The 19,902-nt window shown below is 42.7% G+C and overlaps 1 protein-coding gene across 3 annotated transcripts in view; it reads left to right on the forward strand.

Annotated features, from left to right (window-relative positions):
* LOC138980472 (probable methyltransferase-like protein 24) overlaps nucleotides 1-19,902 on the forward strand; it is a 137,023-nt gene that overhangs the window by 112,451 nt on the left and 4,670 nt on the right. For all 3 annotated transcript variants that reach the window (XM_070353349.1, XM_070353350.1, XM_070353347.1), the window contains exons 2-8: nucleotides 1,841-1,954; nucleotides 10,821-10,955; nucleotides 11,394-11,468; nucleotides 12,943-13,013; nucleotides 13,184-13,312; nucleotides 14,129-14,203; nucleotides 17,077-17,224. In XM_070353349.1, the coding sequence (XP_070209450.1) occupies nucleotides 1,859-1,954; nucleotides 10,821-10,955; nucleotides 11,394-11,468; nucleotides 12,943-13,013; nucleotides 13,184-13,312; nucleotides 14,129-14,203; nucleotides 17,077-17,224 (729 nt within the window). In that variant the 5' untranslated portion in view covers nucleotides 1,841-1,858. The remainder of the gene's footprint in view (nucleotides 1-1,840; nucleotides 1,955-10,820; nucleotides 10,956-11,393; nucleotides 11,469-12,942; nucleotides 13,014-13,183; nucleotides 13,313-14,128; nucleotides 14,204-17,076; nucleotides 17,225-19,902) is intronic.

Consider the following 19,902-nt stretch of genomic DNA (forward strand, 5'->3'; position numbering starts at 1 on the left):
AACTTAAAACTTCAGGTTGACTTATTCTAAGGAGTGACAATTTTTATTTTTAACAATAAAACCCATTACCATGCTAAATACCGAAAAGCCAAGTTTGTCGGCGGGCGTGGGAATACAGGCACCACCCACCTTCTGAAAATGACATGTGCTCGGCACGCTTGAAACTTACATGGTAAAAGTTCCGAGGAATGACTCATAATGAAATTGTGTGACTCAGTTTACTTCAAATGCAGTTTTAAATTACTTCCTTACTGTTTTATGTTGATAATGAATCTGACCATATCTAGAAGACAAGACAAAGCAAAGCAAAAGGGTTGTTAAACCTGATGTGAGAGTGTTGCGTGAGAACCTGTCAGCTGTTAATATTCATGATGTCAAGTGTGTGATTGGCTGCATGAGGTCATGTGCATAAGGTCACACCAGCCTCGGTTCAATCCCGTCCCCGTTGGCTGTTCTGTCTAGTAGAGTTGCGTAGTCAGTTCGAATTTTATTTTGGTCGAAATAAACTGCATGGTAATAAACCCGTTATTTCTAATAATTATGCTGACTGTTAGCAAATGATAACAGACATGTCTCGTAAAAATATATCCAAATTATCCTTTGCTAACAGTCAGCATATTAGAAATAACTAATACGTATATGTTTTTGGAATCAGAACATGACGAAGAATAAGATGAAATTGTTTGTTGATCGTTTAAAAAAAACAACATTTTAATGACAAGTTTCCGATTTTTAATGACCAAATTCATTAATTATTTTTTAAGCCACCAACCTGAAATGCAATACCAAAGTCCGGCCTTCGTCGAAGACTGCTTTGCCAACATTTTAATCAATTTGATAGAAAAATGAGGGTGTGACAGTGCCGCCTCAACTTTTACAAAAAGCCGGATATGACGTCATCAAAGGTATTTATCGAACAAATACAAAATCCGCCGGGATATCATTCCCAGGAACTCTCATGTCAAATTTCATAAAGATCGGTTAAGTAGTTTAGTCTGAATCGCTCTACACACACACACACGCAGACACACACACACAGACACACACACACACACACACACACACACACACACACACACACACACATCTGTATCCATCCATTTACGGTTATTCAACCTTAAAAATAATTATTTCACATAATATTCAAATTCTAGCTTGAAAAACGCCAGGAATAACGTCAATGTTAGAATATTATGTATCGAACATGACCCCCTGTGACCCCAAAACTTGACGAGGGTCAAGTCGGTGAATTATCAAACCCTAGAAATGTGCAAGGATTGAAAGCCCTAACTTCAAAAACATCCCAGATAACCTCAACGTTCAAGCAATGACTGCACCGGAAGTGATCCAGACTGACTGGAAGGGCAGGACAGGGACCTGAATCCTTTTTTGTTTAAAATACTTCTAGTTTATGTGTACGTGTCTGTGCGTGCGTGCGTGCATGTATGCATATGTACACCTATGTGTGTGTGTGTGTGTATGTGTGTGTGTGTGTGTGTGTGTGTGTGTGTGTGTGTGTGTTTGTGTGTGTGTGTACGCGTGTGTGTGAGAGAGTGAGTGTGTGTGTGTGTGTGTTTGTGTGTGTGTGTGTGTGTGTGTGTATGTGTTACCGCATACGCCCGTTTGCGTGTGTAAAGCGCTACACAAACTAGTGAACTGTATAATACCATCCCCCCCGCCCCCCCCCCCCCCCCCCCCATCCTTCCCCGAATCCCACATCCCGTACCCGCGCTCATTAATATTGGATTGATTGTACACATTTGGACCAAATGTTATTACTCTTTTGGTTTTTTTAGACATCGAGTTTTAACCAATACTTTTCTTCTTCTTTGTTTTAAAGGGAAGCAACTCCTTTACGATGACGAGCCAGCGCAACTACAGAGTTCTGACCCTTGCCGTAGCGTTCATCGCGGGTTGTGTGGTGGTGGTTCTCTACCTTCCTGCAGTGAGAGAGGTACAGTGTGGGTTTATCAAGTTAAAGACACACTCCTTCCAGTGTTAGCACCTCGGTTCACCATCTCAGTTCTGGTCAGTTTTCTACATCGGATAAGACCATCCCTCCGTTTGGTCAGATACCGAAAGTTAACAGCCTGCGTGCTATCATTGCACATCGGGAATTTGTCAATGAATTGATTTTTTAAAAGCCACTAGCGGCCTAATTAGAAATAAATTCATCAACACATTCTTCTTCTTCTTGTCGTTCGCTGTTAGATCGTCAGTCCTGACTGCAGGGCGAAACGTGCTGTCCTCTCCAAGTCCTCTCTGGGGCCTTATAGCTTCTTTTGTAATAATAATAATAATAATAATAATAATAATAATAATAATAATAATAAAGTGTATTTATATTGCGCCTATCACTTACAAAAAAAAACAAAAATATTTGGCTCTAAGCGCATTACAACATGTGTAGGGACTTGGTACAATCAAGTCTGACAAATACAATAACACAATATACAGTCGGTCTCTCAGGTAAAACTGGGAAAAGCAGCTTCGACATTTAAACACTGCTACTAGCGCTGTCTCCTCTGACACATTCAACACAGCAAGCAGTCAGGGCGTTGAGTTTTGGTATATATGCAAGTGGAGGGATATAATCATCCCATGTTAAAGCCTGGCCACATCTGAGACGGTTTTAACCAAACTGCTTCAACGGGAAGGAGTGTGGTCAGTTTTAAGAATTGTAAATGCAGGGAGGTGTTTCTACTGCAGCTCTGATTTAAGCCTCAGATTTTGCATCAAATGCTCTCTCAAGCGCACAATGTCATTTGAATTGCGATTCGAGTTACGGAATGATCTGTACAGATGAGATACACCTTTAGTCACAGTTAATTTAGACAAAAAACAAGTGCTCTGCCACTTTTGACTCACCTGAGTAATTCGTGAGTATTAGGATTCATATGTGTTCGACTGTATGGACGGCCGGCCGGCCGGCCGTGGACAAAAAACTTAACGTTGAGGTTAACTCGGAAGTTTTTAAAGCTAGAACTCTGAAACCTTGCACACGTTTAGGGTTTGATGATCTCATGAAGTGATCCGAGTTTGGTTGGTCATGTTTGATTCATAATAACTTAACACTGACGTTATTTATCTCGGGCGTTTTTGAAGCTAGAGCTTTGAAACTGGGAACACTTCAAGGGTTTAATAATCTACCGACGTGACCTTAGTTTGGTTGACCCCCGTCACATTTAGGGTCACAGCATGGCCATGCTCTTAAAAGCTTAACATTGAGGTTTTCTCAGTTATTTTTGAACAAAAGCCTCGAAATTTCACAAAATTGTATGTGTTGGCAATCAGCAGACATTATCCAAATGTGGCTTGTTTTCATCAAATTTCGGAGTCCCAGCATGAAAATGTTTGCTGGAAAAGATTTTCATGTTTGATTTGGTCACAGTCTTGGCTATACTATTGGTGATGACATCATGCTATGATGTCATAGTGTCAGAAATAAGGTCACTCAAGTGTCTGAGTATACATATTTTGTCTGGGCTAGCCAAAACTCAATTTGGTCAAGAAAATACATAGGTTGCACACTCCGAGTTCTAAATATCGTGCATATTTTCCCTGGGGTTGATTTTCAGGTATTACCGAGCATCGTGCATATTTTCCCTAGGGTCGATTTTCAGGTATTACCGAGCCACTGGCGAGGTAATACCTGTAAATCAACCCGAGGGAAAATATGGACGATATTCAGGACGAGGTGTGTAAGCTTTTTATCCCATTACTCCGACGTTTTCATAAAAAAACCGAACTTTTTGACACAAACATCAAACCTTCTGCCACCGAAAATCGTGTCATGATATTCATGTGCAAAACGAGTCCCCTTTTGTCTTTTCGTTTCCAGGATTGTGCCGTTGAATGCATTTGATACTGTGCAGTTACCGGCCTGTTTCAGTCGGTTACCCGAGCTGGCATTCGTCAAAACTGCGAAAGACAGCATTCTGATAATCTTCGCTCCGAAGGGAAGTAACTCATTTTTGACCTGAGTTTAGGATTAGAAAGACCGCGTGTGTGATTTTACAAGCGATGAAGATGATTGCTGAGTTTGTGCTTATTCGAGCGTTTGTGCTTCAATTTGGATTACCTACTTCTTCACTCGTCACTTACTGATTTAGGTGAGCCTAACTTTGATGTCTGTCGTTGTCCTAGGCCATTAGGTATCTGTGTCGGACTTTTCTGTCTGGGGGAAATTGTTTGATTAGTGCTTTTGTGAACAAGAAACAATTAACAAGTGGCTCTATCCCATCTCCCCCCCCCCCCTTTTTCCCCGTCGCGATATAACCTTCGTGGTTGAAAACGACGTTAAACACCAAATAAAGAAAGAAAGATGTCTGGGGGAAAACGGCGCACTACTGTCGAGTTATTTTTATGCGGCAACGCATGTAGCCTAGTGGTCTCTGTATGTCCAAGATCCGACCTTCTTTGCCACCTTTTATTCTAACAGTATCACCAACTTTGAAAATGGCAATTTTCATGCTGGTCAACTTGAGCCGAAGATACTACATGTATAGCAAACGACAGATCCTGCAGCAGACGACAGATCTGTAGCAGACGACTGATGAGACAGCCTTGTTCTATTGAACCATATTTAACAATCAATGCTCTAAAAGCAATAAGAAATGAACAAAACTATAAGCATACTGTTTTAGTGTCAGTTTTATTTTGTCGCTCAAGATTTTTAATCAGGATGTTCTCGGGATTGATCTAAGCGGTTGCCCATGAAGCGTACCTCGTTACGACAACTTTACTAGAGTTGTGCGCCTTGAATCACTGTGTGTCTCTGTCGCTCTCTCTCGTGCTCTCTGTCTCTCTCTCAGTCTCACCGCGTCGGACAACTCATAATCTTCACTCGGCTCTATTCACCCAAACAGATTATGTACATTCTTTGTTGTTTTCTTTATTTCTTCAATGATAATGTTTGTAGATCGTTAGCCAAACGTCAGTTCGACTTTTATACCGCAGAATATCTCAATCGTTTTGCTGAAAAAAAATAGTCCCCGAGTTAACGATAAATATGCAGATGACCTCTAAATTATTCAAATGTACTCTGAAATCAAAAACAATATGACCAATGACAGGTGAGATCGAGACTCGGTTGAAAGAGGCAGGTCATGGGATAAAGAATACTACATGGCTGGCTGTGTCGTACCAGATTTACACGAGTGGTTTTTTTTTAAATATTGAACTGCGAGCGAAAGCGAGCTTTTCACTATTTGAAAAAGCAACGAGTGTAAATCTGGTCCGACACAGCAAGCCATGTAGTATTCTGTTTATCCTACATACCGTACTTACGTGTACTTTAATGAAAATGTTCTGCAGTCGAGGCAGATAAATTGAAGACGCTTGTTTTGGAACTGCGATCTCTTCTAAAGCCTCCTGCAATCTATTATGTCAAAGTAAAAGAACGTCACTCTGAAAGTGTTGTGTGACGTGTTAGTTCTAAAATTTCATCGAGGGTAATTAGCGAGCGCAATTTTGTTTTTCTATAATGACGTTTGTCTCGGTGACTTTGGCATCATAAGCAGTGGAAAACAGGTCCCTGCCAGACTTGCTTGACATGACCTCATTTACATGATATACACACGTGTGATTTGAACGATTATTATCTCACGAGTGTCTCTCTCAGGTATGTAGGATAAATAAGTAATTATTATGATTCTTGTTTAAAAAAAGAAGAAAAATATCTCTTTTCAAAAATAATTTGGTGGATTTTGAGTATGTCAGGCTAGTGATGGTGGTGGGAAGGAGGTTTGGGGTTGTGCAAATTTAGATATGTGAAATATTCTTATGGTTGGATAACGAAATGGATTGTCCAAGTGTAAAATGCGGTGAGTTCAATTTCAGTCTCTGAGTTAGACAGATTGACTAAAATTAATGTAGTAATTTCGCTTCGCGCGACTTAGTTTAAACTTCAAATCTTCTATCACCATATCCAGGCTATAGAGCTACTAGTTGTACGCTTCCAAATACATTCTTTGAAACATGCTCACTCTTCAGGGAGAGCCGCCACGATCTTCCCTAGCGGTAAGCGTTGGGACAAAAAGATGTGTTATATGTACAGTGGAACCCGCTTATAAGAAAGTCGAGGGGCATTTTTTTGTTGCTTTCTTATAATTTATCCCAGATTTTTCTTATCTGTAGACTCCGGATATAGATATTATGTTGGCAATTTTTTTTCTTTTATCCGAAGAAACTGTTTTTCATCAGATTGTTTTAAAGGCATTGCATTGTATGCCCTAAGGCAGTTGCGTGAATGCGAATATAATATGAATGTTTATGTTTGTAATTTATGTTCGTTAGGTTAAGTATGTGCGTGCGAATTATTATGTGTATTTTCACGTGTTTGGAGAACGAGAGAGAGAGAGAGAGAGAGAGAGAGAGAGAGAGAGAGAGAGAGAGAGAGAGAGAGAGAGAGAGAGAGAGAGAGAGAGAGAGAGAGAGTGAGAGAGAGAGACGGAGGGAGTGAAAGAGAGTGAGAGAGAGAGGGAGAGAGAGAGAGAGGGAGAGAGAGAGAGAAAGAGAGAGAGAGGGAGGGAGAGAGAGAGGGAGAGAGAGAGAGAGAGAGGGAGGGAGAGAAAGAGAGAGAGAGAGGGAGAGAGAGAGAGAGAGGGAGAGAGAGTGAGCGAGAGAGACAGAAAGAGAGAGAGAGAGAGAGAGGGAGCTGGAGAGAGAGAGAGAGAGAGAGAGAGAGAGAGAGAGAGAGAGACTCGGCATGTAACACACATACACACACACACACACACACACAGAGAAACACACACACACACACACACACACACACACACACACACACACACACACACAATCCTGGGGAGACACACCTCGCTCTCCTCTCATGTTAACACTTTCAGTCAATACTTGACTAAATGTAACAAGTCGCGTAAGGCGAAAATACAATATTTAGTCAAGTAGCTGTCGAACTCACAGAATGAAACTGAACGCAACGCAACGCAGCAAGACCGTATACTCGTAGCATCGTCACTCCACCGCCCGTGGCAAAGGCAGTGCCCGTGGAATTGACAAGAAGAGCGGGGTATTCGTTGCGCTAAGAAGGATAGCACGCTTTTCTGTACCTCTCTTCGTTTTAACTTTCTGAGCGTGTTTTTAATCCAAACATATCATATCTATATATTTTTGGAATCAGGAACCGACAAGGAATAAGATGAAAGTGTTTTTGAATTGATTTCGAAAAAAAAATTTTGATAATAATTTTTATATATTTAATTTTCAGAGCTTGTTTTTAATCCAAATATAACATATTTATATGTTTTTGGAATCAGCAAATGATGGAGAATAAGATAAACGTAAATTTGGATCGTTTTATAAATTTTTATTTTTTTTTACAATTTTCAGATTTTTAATGACCAAAGTCATTAATTAATTTTTAAGCCAGCAAGCTGAAATGCAATACCGAACCCCGGGCTTTGTCGAAGATTACTTGACCAAAATTTGAACCAATTTGGTTGAAAAATGAGGGCGTGACAGTGCCGCCTCAACTTTCACGAAAAGCCGGATATGACGTCATCAAAGACATTTATCAAAAAAATGAAAAAAACGTTCGGGGATTTCATACCCAGGAACTCTCATGTCAAATTTCATAAAGATCGGTCCAGTAGTTTAGTCTGAATCGCTCTACACACACACACACACACACAGACAGACACACGCACATACACCACGACCCTCGTTTCGATTCCCCCTCGATGTTAAAATATTTAGTCAATACTTGACTAAATGTAAAAATGGCTCCTTGAAGAGCCTAGCCTGAAAATCGAGAAGGAACTATGCAGATAGCTTTGCTTTTGTTATTTCATATGGTGTTGTTTTTTGGCTCACGTAAGTGTAGCCTATGCGATCGTAACTTTGTCTGTCTGTGCGTGTGTGCGTGTGTGCGTGTGTGTGTATGTCTGTGGTAGAAACTTTAACATTTCCGAGTCTATGTGTGAGTGGTTATCCAAGACTATGGATAAAGCTCGCATAAGATTACGTCACGGTCAAAAGTGTTTGACGTCAATTAATGCATCATGACGGCATGCCTCCCTGTAGTCTTTCTCTCTCGCGTGGTGTGTGTGGTCTCGGTCAGTGTTATTTTGAGCGGGCCGAGACTATTTGGCAGTGGTGTCCCTGTAAGTAGGCTACATGCAGACACAGACAGATCTAGATCTAGTGTCTCTCTTTCTTGCACAGTCGTCACCTAAGCTTACTGTGTGTGTGGGTGTGTATGTGTGACGGAGTGATTGAGTTTGTGTTACTGTTTGTCTATTTCTTACGTGAGCCTTGAAGGCTTCGCCTCTTGTCTACTTATAGAATACTACATGGCTTTGCTGTGTCGTACCAGATTTACACGAGTTGGTTTTTTTAAATATTGAACTGCGAGCGAAAGCGAGCTGTTCACTATTTGAATTAGCAACGAGTGTAAATCTGGTATGACACAGCAAGCCATGTAGTATTATGTTTATCCTACATACTGTACTTACGTGTATTTTACTGAAAATGTCCTGCAGTCGAGGCAGCTAAATTGAAGACGCTTGTGTTGGAACCTCGATCTCTTCTAAAGCCTCGTGCAATCTATTACGTCAAGGTAAAGAAACGTCACTCTGAAAGTGTGGCGTGACGTGTTAGTTCTAAAACTTCATCGAGGGTAATTAGCGAGCGCAATTTTTTTCATTCTATTATGACGTTTGTCTCGGTGACTTTGGCATCATAAGCAGTGGAAAAAACAGGTCCCTGCCAGACTTGCTTGACATGACCTCATTTACATGATATACACACGTGTGATTTGAACGATAATTATCTCACGAGTGTCTCTCTCACGTATGTAGGATAAACATGTCTACACAAATCTTAAGACCGTACTGTTTCATATTTGGTGACTTTCTTTCCTTCTGCTTACTACTTTAATTTGCACTTGTTGATTTTATTTCTTCTTCTGCTTCTTCTCTTCGGGCAAGCAATGATTCAGGCATATTCGCTATTGTATTATCATGCTGTTTGTAATTGTACTGTGCACACATTCATTTAAGAATGAAAACCTGACTATTTTACATTTGCCATTGTAATTTTGTTTGTTTGTTTGTTTGTTTGTTTGTTTGTTTGTTTGCTTAACGCCCAGCCGACCACGAAGGGCCATATCAGGGCGGTGCTGCTTTGACATGTAACGTGCGCCACACACGACAGAAGTCGCAGCACAGGCTTCATGTCTCACCCAGTCACATTATTCTGACACCGGACCAACCAGTCCTAGCACTAACCCCATAATGCCAGACGCCAGGCGGAGCAGCCACTAGATTGCCAATTTTAAAGTCTTAGGTATGACCCGGCCGGGGTTCGAACCCACGACCTCCCGATCACGGAGCGGACGCCTTACCACTAGGCCAACCGTGCCGGTTGTAATTTTGTTTAAGGCCTAAAAAAAAAAAAAAAATAGGTGTGGTTACGGTAACCCAACCTACCCTATTTTTTGGGGCCGACCCTATAACTTTTTAGTACATTTGTCAAAAAAATACCCAAAACAACAAGTAAACGAGTGCAGAAAACGCAATGAAAGCGAAAGCGCCCGAGTCGCACACTTATTTCCCTGTCAAGTAGGTTTAATTTGTACACATTAGAAAAAAAAGTTTAAAAAAAAAAAAGTGATTGCCTACCTTCCTACCCTATTTTTTTTTGGCTATGTTACCGTAACCACACCTATTATTTTGTTTGGCCTAATGTGCACACTTTGGTTCAACAATAGAGACTAAACTGTTTTATACTTTGCATTTTATTTATATCAATGATCATGTAATTTGCTATTTCTTAAATATGCACACGTTGACCCCAAATAGAGTCCAGACTTTCGTGCATTCGCTACAGTGTAACTCCTCTTTTAGGAGTTGAAAACATGTGAGAAAACCAGGTCATCTAAAGGCGGGAGTCTTACAATGGAGGTCATCTAAAGGCGGGAGTCTTACAATGGAGGTCATCTAAAGGCGGGAGTCTTACAATGGAGGTCATCTAAAGGCGGGAGTCTTAAAATGGAGGTCATCTAAAGGCGGAAGTCTTACAATGGAGGTCATCTAAAGGCGGGAGTCTTACAATGGAGGTCATCTAAAGGCGGGAGTCTTACAATGGAGGTCATCTAAAGGCGGGGGTCTTACAATGGAGGTCATCTAAAGGCGGGGGTCTTACAATGGAGGTCATCTAAAGGCGGGGGTCTTACAATGGAGGTCATCTAAAGGCGGGAGTCTTACAATGGAGGTCATCTAAAGGCGGAAGTCTTACAATGGAGGTCATCTAAAGGCGGGAGTCTTACAATGGAGGTCATCTAAAGGCGGAAGTCTTAAAATGGAGGTCATCTAAAGGCGGAAGTCTTACAATGGAGGTCATCTAAAGGCGGGAGTCTTACAATGGAGGTCATCTAAAGGCGGGAGTCTTACAATGGAGGTCATCTAAAGGCGGGAGTCTTACAATGGAGGTCATCTAAAGGCGGGGGTCTTACAATGGAGGTCATCTAAAGGCGGGGGTCTTACAATGGAGGTCATCTAAAGGCGGGAGTCTTACAATGGAGGTCCATTGACACAGGTTTTGAACCGTTCATCTGATCAAGGTCGTAAAAGGGGATGCCTTAATTGGTGCTCTTAAAAAGGGGGTTCCACTGTAATGTCTAAGAAGAGTACTTATGTTCAATTATGCTTTATGATCGTGTGTTTGTGTTATAAAAATGCGATGTGGTGCCAAAAGAAAATTGTTCCATGTTTATGTAAAATTGAAAATGAACATTCAAGTTTTCTTATCTTATATCTCTCCTATGTCTTGTAACGTTTTCTCGCTGTTACATTTTGCAGAAGTTGACCAAAGCACAAGACCTGATGCAATTACCAATGATCCAGTCGGCCCAAGGTGACGTCTACAAAGCAGAGCAAGATGGGGCAAGGTCAAGGTCGCCTGTCACCCTCCCCACGGTCAAAGACACATTGCCGGTAAGAAGTGAATATGGCCTTACCCGATCTTAAATTCTTGTGAGAAAATCTAACGAGTTATCAGGGGAAAATCGGGTCACGTAGGAGTTTAAACAATTTGTAAACATGAAACTAAGCTCATAACAACGATTGATGGCCTGCGTCACAATGTGATTCTCTGTTATCCCCAAAACAGAACTGTGCCCTGACAATGAGACTTTATACACTGTGTGACTGACGATGTTTGACACTGAGGATAATTGTGCGGTGTGTGTGCGTGTGCGTGTGCGTGTGTGTGTGTGTGTGTGTGTGTGTGTGTGTGTGTGTGTGTGTGTGTGTGTGTGCGTGTGCGTGTGTGTGTGTGTGTGTGTGTGGGCACGCGTGGGGGCCTGCGTGTATGCGTGTGTGTGCGTGTGTGTGTGTGTGTGTGTGTGTGCGTTTGTATACTTTCCCCAACAGGTCGCTAAATTCGAGGACGACTGGAAGGAATGGAAGGAAAATATAAACTTGAAAAATCTACGAGCTAACGGCTTGGTAAGTTTTTTGTTTTTTTTGTATCTGCGTTCAGACTGAATTACAAATATTTAGCTGTGTGCATCCGTATGTTGATCCGATCGTTGGCTGACTGGTTGTCTGGTTGATTGTTTTTACACCCCCGGTATAGGGGTGTGTATAGGTTTCACTCGATGTGTTTGTGTGTGTGTTTGTGTGTGTGTTTGTGTGTTTGTGTTCGCAAGTAGATCTCAAGAATGAACGGACCGATCGTCACCAAATTTGGTGAACAGGTTCTATACATTCCTGAGACGGTCCTATCGGAGGAATTTCTTGTTTTCTTGGTGCTTGGTTAATTGTCTGGTTGATTCGTTAACTGCATGGCTGCTTGGTTTTGTGGTTGCGTGGTAGTCTGGTTGATTGGTCGTGTGGGTAATTAGTTATTTGTGTGTTTGGTTGTCTGGCTGATTGTCTGGTTGAATGGTTGTCTTGCTGCTTGAAGGATGAGTGTTGTGGATCTGTGCATTTTGTTTTGCCTTGTTTTGAAAGAATTGGGTTACTTCAAGAATTGCTCAGGCCGATACTACATTTTTGCAATGCACATCATGTGGAGACGCTAACAGTCATATCCTGCGCTGCCATAGCAACTGACGATGTGTTGCACACTGCAAAGTCATACATTATGCTACCATGACAACCAATGATGAGTTAAACACTGCATAGTCATAGCTTACGCTACCATGACAACCAATGATGAGTTGCACACTGCATAGTCATTACGCTACCATGACAACCAATGATGAGTTGCACACTGCATAGTCATAGATAGCGTTGCCATAACCACCAACAATGTATTGCAAACTGCATAGTCAGTGCCGGACCAAGTCATCTGCAAAAGGTGGGAGGGGGTGGGGGTGGGGGTGGGGGGGGGGGGGGGGGGGGGGGGGGGTGGTGGTGTCCTGACCTTTGGACCGGAGCAGTCTTCCTTACCGTTTGAAAAGACTGACTGTTATTTTTCTTGGCAAACAATATAATTAATATTATGTTCACATCACAACACTCCTCCACCCTTCTTCACTTAGCTGTCCAACATCTTGATTTAGAAAAAATGCCGGTATTGTTGTCCTTTTCCCTTCTTATATTCGCATCCCCCTGGTAAAAGGGTTTTCGGAAAAGAAAGAAATCCCCCCTGTATTGTAACTTGGGGCAACTGGTATCACATTGTAATTGGTATTGTATAAGTATTGTAACCAGGGGTCACTGGTATTTACTTGTAACCAGGGGCAACTTGTATTGACTTGTAACCAGGGGAAACTTGTATTGTATTGTAACCAGGGGAAACTTGTATTGTATTGTAACCAGGGGCAACTTGTATTGACTTGTAACCAGGGGAGACTTGTATTGTATTGTAACCAGGGGCAACTGGTATTGCATTGGTACCAGGAGCAACTGCGTCTATGTATTGTGTCTAGGTATTGCATTGTAACTAGGGGCAACCATTTTATGCTTCTTTCAGGTGGAGCGTATTCCTGACGAGACTACGCTGAAAACGTACAGTGCTGAACGACTGAGTGCCATATACCACAGGTATTGTTTGTTTGCTTGTTTGTTTGTTTGCTTGTTCCTTGTCTCGAGAACCTTGTTGGGTCTTGCGGGGCCGATTCAGCATTGACCTAATTTTCTGTATTTAGCACAACTACCTTTATCACATGTTCGTACTCGTAAAAGCAAAAACGAAAACAATATTTTTGTTTCAGCTACCTTGACAACACTGACATCATCTGTCACCGGAAGTTACGTATGGGCAAGGTGGGTGATGGAGGCTGGGAGATCTGTGACGACTACGAATGGCGGCCTGTTCAACCCTGCATCATCTACTCCTTCGGGTATGCTTGGTTTTGTTGCATTCGGCTGTACCTGGCTGTCCATGATCGGTGGTCTTCTCTTCCTCGTCATGCTATTCTTTCTAATCCTCTCCTCCTCATCATCGTCATCACCCCACCCCACCCCACCCCACCCCACCCCACCCATATTATTTTTTACTATTGAACGCACACAAACATGCACTTTTGTGTAGTCTTGGCCAGCCCCATAAATTCAAGTTTTAGGCTGGACTCTGACCCAAAACAACTCCGTCGGGTTTGTATGGGTTGTGTAAGAGTGACCTTTTCTTGCAAAACCTCGTACAAACATTGGAGGAGTCAATCACTTGCGAAGGGTGTGTCGGACACACGTGGAAACACGCACGTGTTCCCCCTCGCTAGTGATTGGCCCCTCCAATGTTAGTACGAGGTTTTGCAAGAAGAAAAGGGCACTCTTCGACAACCAATTCAAACCCAACGGAGCTATTTTCGAACATCCTCTATTAGTCTGTGTGTTGGAGTACCCTGTCTTTTAACTGGTAAAGTGTTGGGTGTCATTTTGTTTTTGGCTTTTATGCCACTTTGGTTTAAGCAATCTTGATTCAATTAGCTATACAATTAGCTATACAATTGTTGCACCATAGACATGGTCGGGTTTGCAAAAAACGCAAACAGGCATGTAGAGGTAATTCTGAAAATGCAAATCACATTTACACAAATATATTTAAGCATCTCATATTCATCAGATGTCGTTGTCATGTTAGTTTCTTTTTGAAATTCTGTTTATTTAATCAATTACTTTTTCGAAGTGATGTACGATTGTGAAACTCGACATTTCAGAATTAACAACGACTTTTCATTTGACGACCAATCTGGAACCACCTACGGTTGTGACGTGTACGCCTTTGATCCCAGGTAACCATGACTACCACAGCGAGGCGTGTGCTTGTGTCTGTGCCTGTGTGTGTGCGTGTGCGTACGTGCTTGTGGGTGTGAACATGCATGCGTGCTTGTATTATGTGTGTATGGTGTGTAGGTTTATATAGTTATATATACATACACACACTGCTTATAAACAAATATGGAAAAAATAACCAAAGCAAGCCTTTGCGTTTTCACCAATAGGTCGGCCTCGTGACCTTCGTCAGGGTGTTCTATAATTAGCTCGCACGATGTTTACAAATATCCTTTGACGCAATGTCTGTCTATGACGTAATTATACATGACGTATTATGTTTTGCGTGCCGGAATTCCAAAAATGAATAAGACAGTAACAAAGCATAGTTCTAAACAAGTGGATTGTTAAAGATGATGCAGTGCTGAACACCTGGAGGATAACAAGGTGGGTGGGAGACATTGAGGACTTCAAAACGGGCAAGTAAAGGTGAAAGATAGTATGCACATGAACGCTCGTTGCATGACCACTGAGTGCGTTCGCACGTGCTAGCACACACCCCTGCATAATCATCATGTATCCACAGACACACACACTGACACAGGTACATCCACACACACGCACCCAACGCACATATATATATATATACATACACACACACGCAATCGCGCGCGCGCGCGCACACACATACATATTTTTGTATTAACGGGCACATGCAGATTTACATGCCTGCTTATGTGCGTTGACATGTTAATACGTTAGCAAGTAGATTAATTGTTTTTCTGTTTTCAACATCCGATGTGGTAAGTTCTGGATCGACGCAAGTTAGTTTCCTTTCTCAGTTGATAGGGTTGTCCCTATGGTTGAAAACAATGTATATATACAAGTTCATCACTGTAAAACAGGCGGTTCATGAAAAGTACATATCTTTTACACAGTTGTAGTCAAATTTACTTTCAAAAGTTACACGTCCCGGACGTGATTTTTTGTTTGTTTGTTTGTTTGCTTAACGCCCAGCCGACCACGAAGGGCCATATCAGGGCGGTGCTGCTTTGACATATAACGTGCGCCACACAAAAGACAGAAGTCGCAGCACAGGCTTCATGTCTCACCCAGTCACATTATTCTGACACCGGACCAACCAGTCCTAGCACTAACCCCATAATGCCAGACGCCAGGCGAAGCAGCCACTAGATTGCCAATTTTAAAGTCTTAGGTATGACCCGGCCGGGGTTCGAACCCACGACCTCCCGATCACGGGGCGGACGCCTTACCACTAGGCCAACCGTACCGGTTTGGACGTGATCGCAGGAATGTTACATCAACTATAAGGTGTTGTCACATCTGACATTTATTTGGTGACAGTGTTTAGTCCACTTGGAAAGACTGTTTGTAGCTTTCTGATCCAAAACTGTTCCCTCTCGTGCCTGTGTGTAGGGTTGTTGGTGTACACCTGTTCGATGGGTAAACACCGCATGTCCTGCAGTGAGTGTCCAGGTAAACTGAAGTGCATTGTCACATGTGTACCAACATTGTTTTGGATGTGTGACCTATGCAAGTAGAAGCGGGTTTTGAGACTGTTTTTTGTCTCCCCGATATACTGTGCATGGTCACACTTGTTGCAGTACAGCGTGTAGATAATGTTGGACGATGTGCAAGACATGCGGTGTCTGACCTCAAAGTGTTCTCTTGTACTGGCACTGGTGAAGGTCTTGGTCTCTGTCAAGTGTTCTTTGCATATGATGCATGTTTTACCACATTTTGCAACACCTGAGTCAGAGTCTACGGTGAGGGCTGGGGGAAGGACAGTAGGCATAATCATATGTTTGAGGCTTTTGGCGTTTCTTTCTCCAACCACTGGCAGTTCAGGTACCGCTTCCTTCATTCGTGTACTTGAGTGCAGTATTTCCTGATTTTCCTTCAACCATTCCCGCAGAGGAAGGTTGGCAGAGTTGTGTGTGATAACAAAGGGAACTCTGCTGTTGGTAGACTTCTCTTTGTACGCCAAGGCCTCTGATCGTGGTGTTGCTCCCGCCCTCTCTTTGGCTTCCTCCAGCGTTTTCTTCTTGTATCCACGCAGTCGGAAGGCTTGCTCCAGCTGATGACATTGCTGTGCAAAGTCCTTCTCATGGGAGCATATACGCCGTGCCCTCAACATCTGGCTGTAGGGGATGTTTTCCTTGCAGTGTCTTGGGTGGCACGACGTATAGTGAAGGTAGTTTCGTTTGTCCGTGGGCTTTGTATGGAGATCTGTCTCTATGTACCCCTCCTGCATTTTGAGCGTCATGTCCGTGGGCTTTGAATGGAGATCTGTCTCTATGTACCCCTCCTGCAATTTGAGCGTGATGTCCGTGGGCTTTGTATGGAGATCTGTCTCTATGTACCCCTCCTGCATTTTGAGCGTGATGTCCGTGGGCTTTGTATGAAGATCTGTCTCTATGTACCCCTCCTTCATTTTGAGCGTGATGTCCGTGGGCTTTGTGTGGAGATCTGTCTCTATGTACCCCTCCTGCATTTTGAGCGTGATGTCCGTGGGCTTTGCATGGAGATCTGTCTCTATGTACCCCTCCTGCATTTTGAGCGTCATGTCCAAGAAGGGCATTTCAACCGGCGATGAACCCATTGTGAATTTGATGGAAGGATGGAATGTGTTGGTATGCTTCTGGAAGATCTCAAGTTCATATATATATATATATATATATATATGTGTGTGTGTGTGTGTGTGTGTGTGTGTGTGTGTGTGTGTGTGTGTGTGTGTGTGTGTGTGTGTGTGTGCGTGCGTGTGTGTGTGTGTGTGTGTGTGTGTGTGTGTCTCTCACTCTCTCCTTTACTCCCTCCCCACACATACTCTCCGTGACCAAAACATCTTTCATGTCAAACTGTTTCTTCACAGCATGAAGGCGAAAACGTACAAGCGATCAGACCGCGTGATGTTCTACTCTGTCGGTATTGGAGGAAAGAGCGGCGACCCCGAAAGAAACAAGAAAGGCTGGGTGCTACACAGCTTCTCCAACATCAGGCAGATGCTCAACCATACCAAGGTGAGTTGTAACTCAACAGAACACACCCTTGTTAATTATACATTTTGAATTATGAAAGCGCATTCGTAATCCCGAGAGACTTTCTTTGTTTAATGGGACTTGCGAGACCCCCTGAGACTCAGTACCCCACTTAACAAAGAAAGGTGGAGTTAAGAAGAACCCCCTATATCGCTTCACAGTTGTTTAATTTAATTTCAAACACGGTTTTGAACTTAAGACCCTCAGAAGGTCTTCCTTGTTCTTTCAGGTCATTGACGTGTTGTGTTCCTTGTTCTTTCAGGTCATTGACGTGTTGTGTTCCTTGTTCTTTCAGGTCATTGACGTGCTGTCTTCCTTGTTCTTTCAGGTCATTGACGTACTGTCTTCTTTGTTCTTTCATGTCATTGACGTGCTGTCTTCTTTGTTCTTTCATGTCATTGACATGCTATCTTCCTTGTTCTTTCATGTCATTGACATGCTATCTTCCTTGTTCTTTCATGTCATTGACATGCTATCTTCCTTGTTCTTTCATGTCATTGACGTGCTGTCTTCTTTGTTCTTTCATGTCATTGACGTGCTGTCTTCTTTGTTCTTTCAGGTCATTGACGTGCTGTCTTCCTTGTTCTTTCATGTCATTGACGTGCTGTCTTCCTTGTTCTTTCATGTCATTGACGTGCTGTCTTCCTTGTTCTTTCAGGTCATTGACGTGTTGTGTTCCTTGTTCTTTCAGGTCATTGACGTGTTGTGTTCCTTGTTCTTTCAGGTCATTGGCGTGTTGTGTTCCTTGTTCTTTCAGGTCATTGACGTGCTGTATTCCTTGTTCTTTTGGAAGGTCATTGACGTGCTGTATTCCTTGTTCTTTCAGGTCATTGACGTGCTGTCTTCCTTGTTCTTTCAGGTCATTGACGTGCTGTCTTCCTTGTTCTTTCAGGTCATTGACGTGCTGTCTTCCTTTTTCTTTCAGGTTATTGACGTGTTGTCTTCCTTGTTCTTTCAGGTCATTGACGTGCTGTCTTCCTTGTTCTTTCATGTCATTGACGTGCTGTCTTCCTTGTTCTTTCAGGTCATTGACGTGTTGTCTTCCTTGTTCTTTCAGGTCATTGACGTGCTGGTTTCCTTGTTCTTTCAGGTCATTGACGTGTTGTGTTCCTTGTTCTTTCAGGTCATTGGCGTGTTGTGTTCCTTGTTCTTTCAGGTCATTGGCGTGCTGTCTTCCTTGTTCTTTCAGGTCATTGACGTGCTGTATTCCTTGTTCTTTCAGGTCATTGACGTGCTGTATTCCTTGTTCTTTTGGAAGGTCATTGACGTGCTGTCTTCCTTTTTCTTTCAGGTCACTGCCGTGCTATCTTCCTTTTTCTTTCAGGTCATTGACGTGCTGTCTTCCTTGTTCTTTCAGGTCATTGACGTGCTGTCTTCCTTGTTCTTTCAGGTTATTGACGTGCTGTATTTCTTGTTCTTTCAGGTTATTGACGTGCTGTCTTCCTTGTTCTTTCAGGTTATTGACGTGCTGTATTTCTTGTTCTTTCAGGTCATTGACGTGCTGTCTTCCTTGTTCTTTCAGGTCATTGGCGTGCTGTCTTCCTTGTTCTTTCAGGTCATTGACGTGCTGTCTTCCTTGTTCTTTCAGGTCATTGGCGTGCTGTCTTCCTTGTTCTTTCAGGCCATTGACGTGCTGTCTTCCTTGTTCTTCCATGACATTGACGTGCAGTCTTCCTTGTTCTTTCAGGTCATTGACGTGATGTCTTCTTTGTTCTTTCATGTCATTGACGTGCTGTCTTCCTTGTTCTTTCAGGTCATTGACGTGCTGTCTTCCTTGTTCTTTCAGGTTATTGACGTGCTGTCTTCCTTTTTCTTTCAGGTTATTGACGTGTTGTCTTTCTTGTTCTTTCAGGTCATTGACGTGCTGTCTTCCTTGTTCTTTTAGAAGGTCATTAGCCTCCGGCGTACAGCAGCCTTCATCAGGGCCTCCGGAGTTGCTGTCTGAGCGAACGACGAAGAAGAAAGAAGAAGGTCATTGACGTGCTGTCTTCCTTGTTCTTTCAGGTCATTGACGTGCTGTCTTCCTGGTTCTTTCAGAAGGTCATTGCCGTGCTGTCTTCCTTGTTCTTTCAGGTCATTGACGTGCTGTCTTCCTTGTTCTTTCAGGTCATTGACGTGCTGTCTTCCTTGTTCTTTCAGGTCATTGCTGTGCTATCTTCCTTGTTCTTTCAGGTCATTGGCGTGCTGTCTTCCTTGTTCTTTCAGGTCATTGGCGTGCTGTCTTCCTTGTTCTTTCAGGTCATTGACGTGCTGTCTTCCTTGTTCTTTCAGGTCATTGGCGTGATGTCTTCTTTGTTCTTTCATGTCATTGACGTGCTGTCTTCTTTGTTCTTTCATGTCATTGACGTGCTGTCTTCCTTGTTCTTTCAGGTCATTGACGTGCTGTCTTCCTTGTTCTTTCAGGTCATTGACGTGCTGTCTTCCTTGTTCTTTCATGTCATTGGCGTGCTGTCTTCCTTGTTCTTTCATGTCATTGACGTGCTGTCTTCCTTGTTCTTTCAGGTCATTGACGTGCTGTCTTCCTTGTTCTTTCAGGTCATTGACGTGTTGTCTTCCTTGTTCTTTCAGGTCATTGACGTGCTGTCTTCCTTGTTCTTTCAGGTCATTGACGTGCTGTCTTCCTTGTTCTTTCATGTCATTGACGTGCTGTCTTCCTTGTT

The sequence above is a fragment of the Littorina saxatilis genome, linkage group LG11 (genome assembly GCF_037325665.1).
Source record: "Littorina saxatilis isolate snail1 linkage group LG11, US_GU_Lsax_2.0, whole genome shotgun sequence".
In the NCBI taxonomy this organism is placed as follows: Eukaryota; Metazoa; Mollusca; class Gastropoda; order Littorinimorpha; family Littorinidae; genus Littorina; species Littorina saxatilis.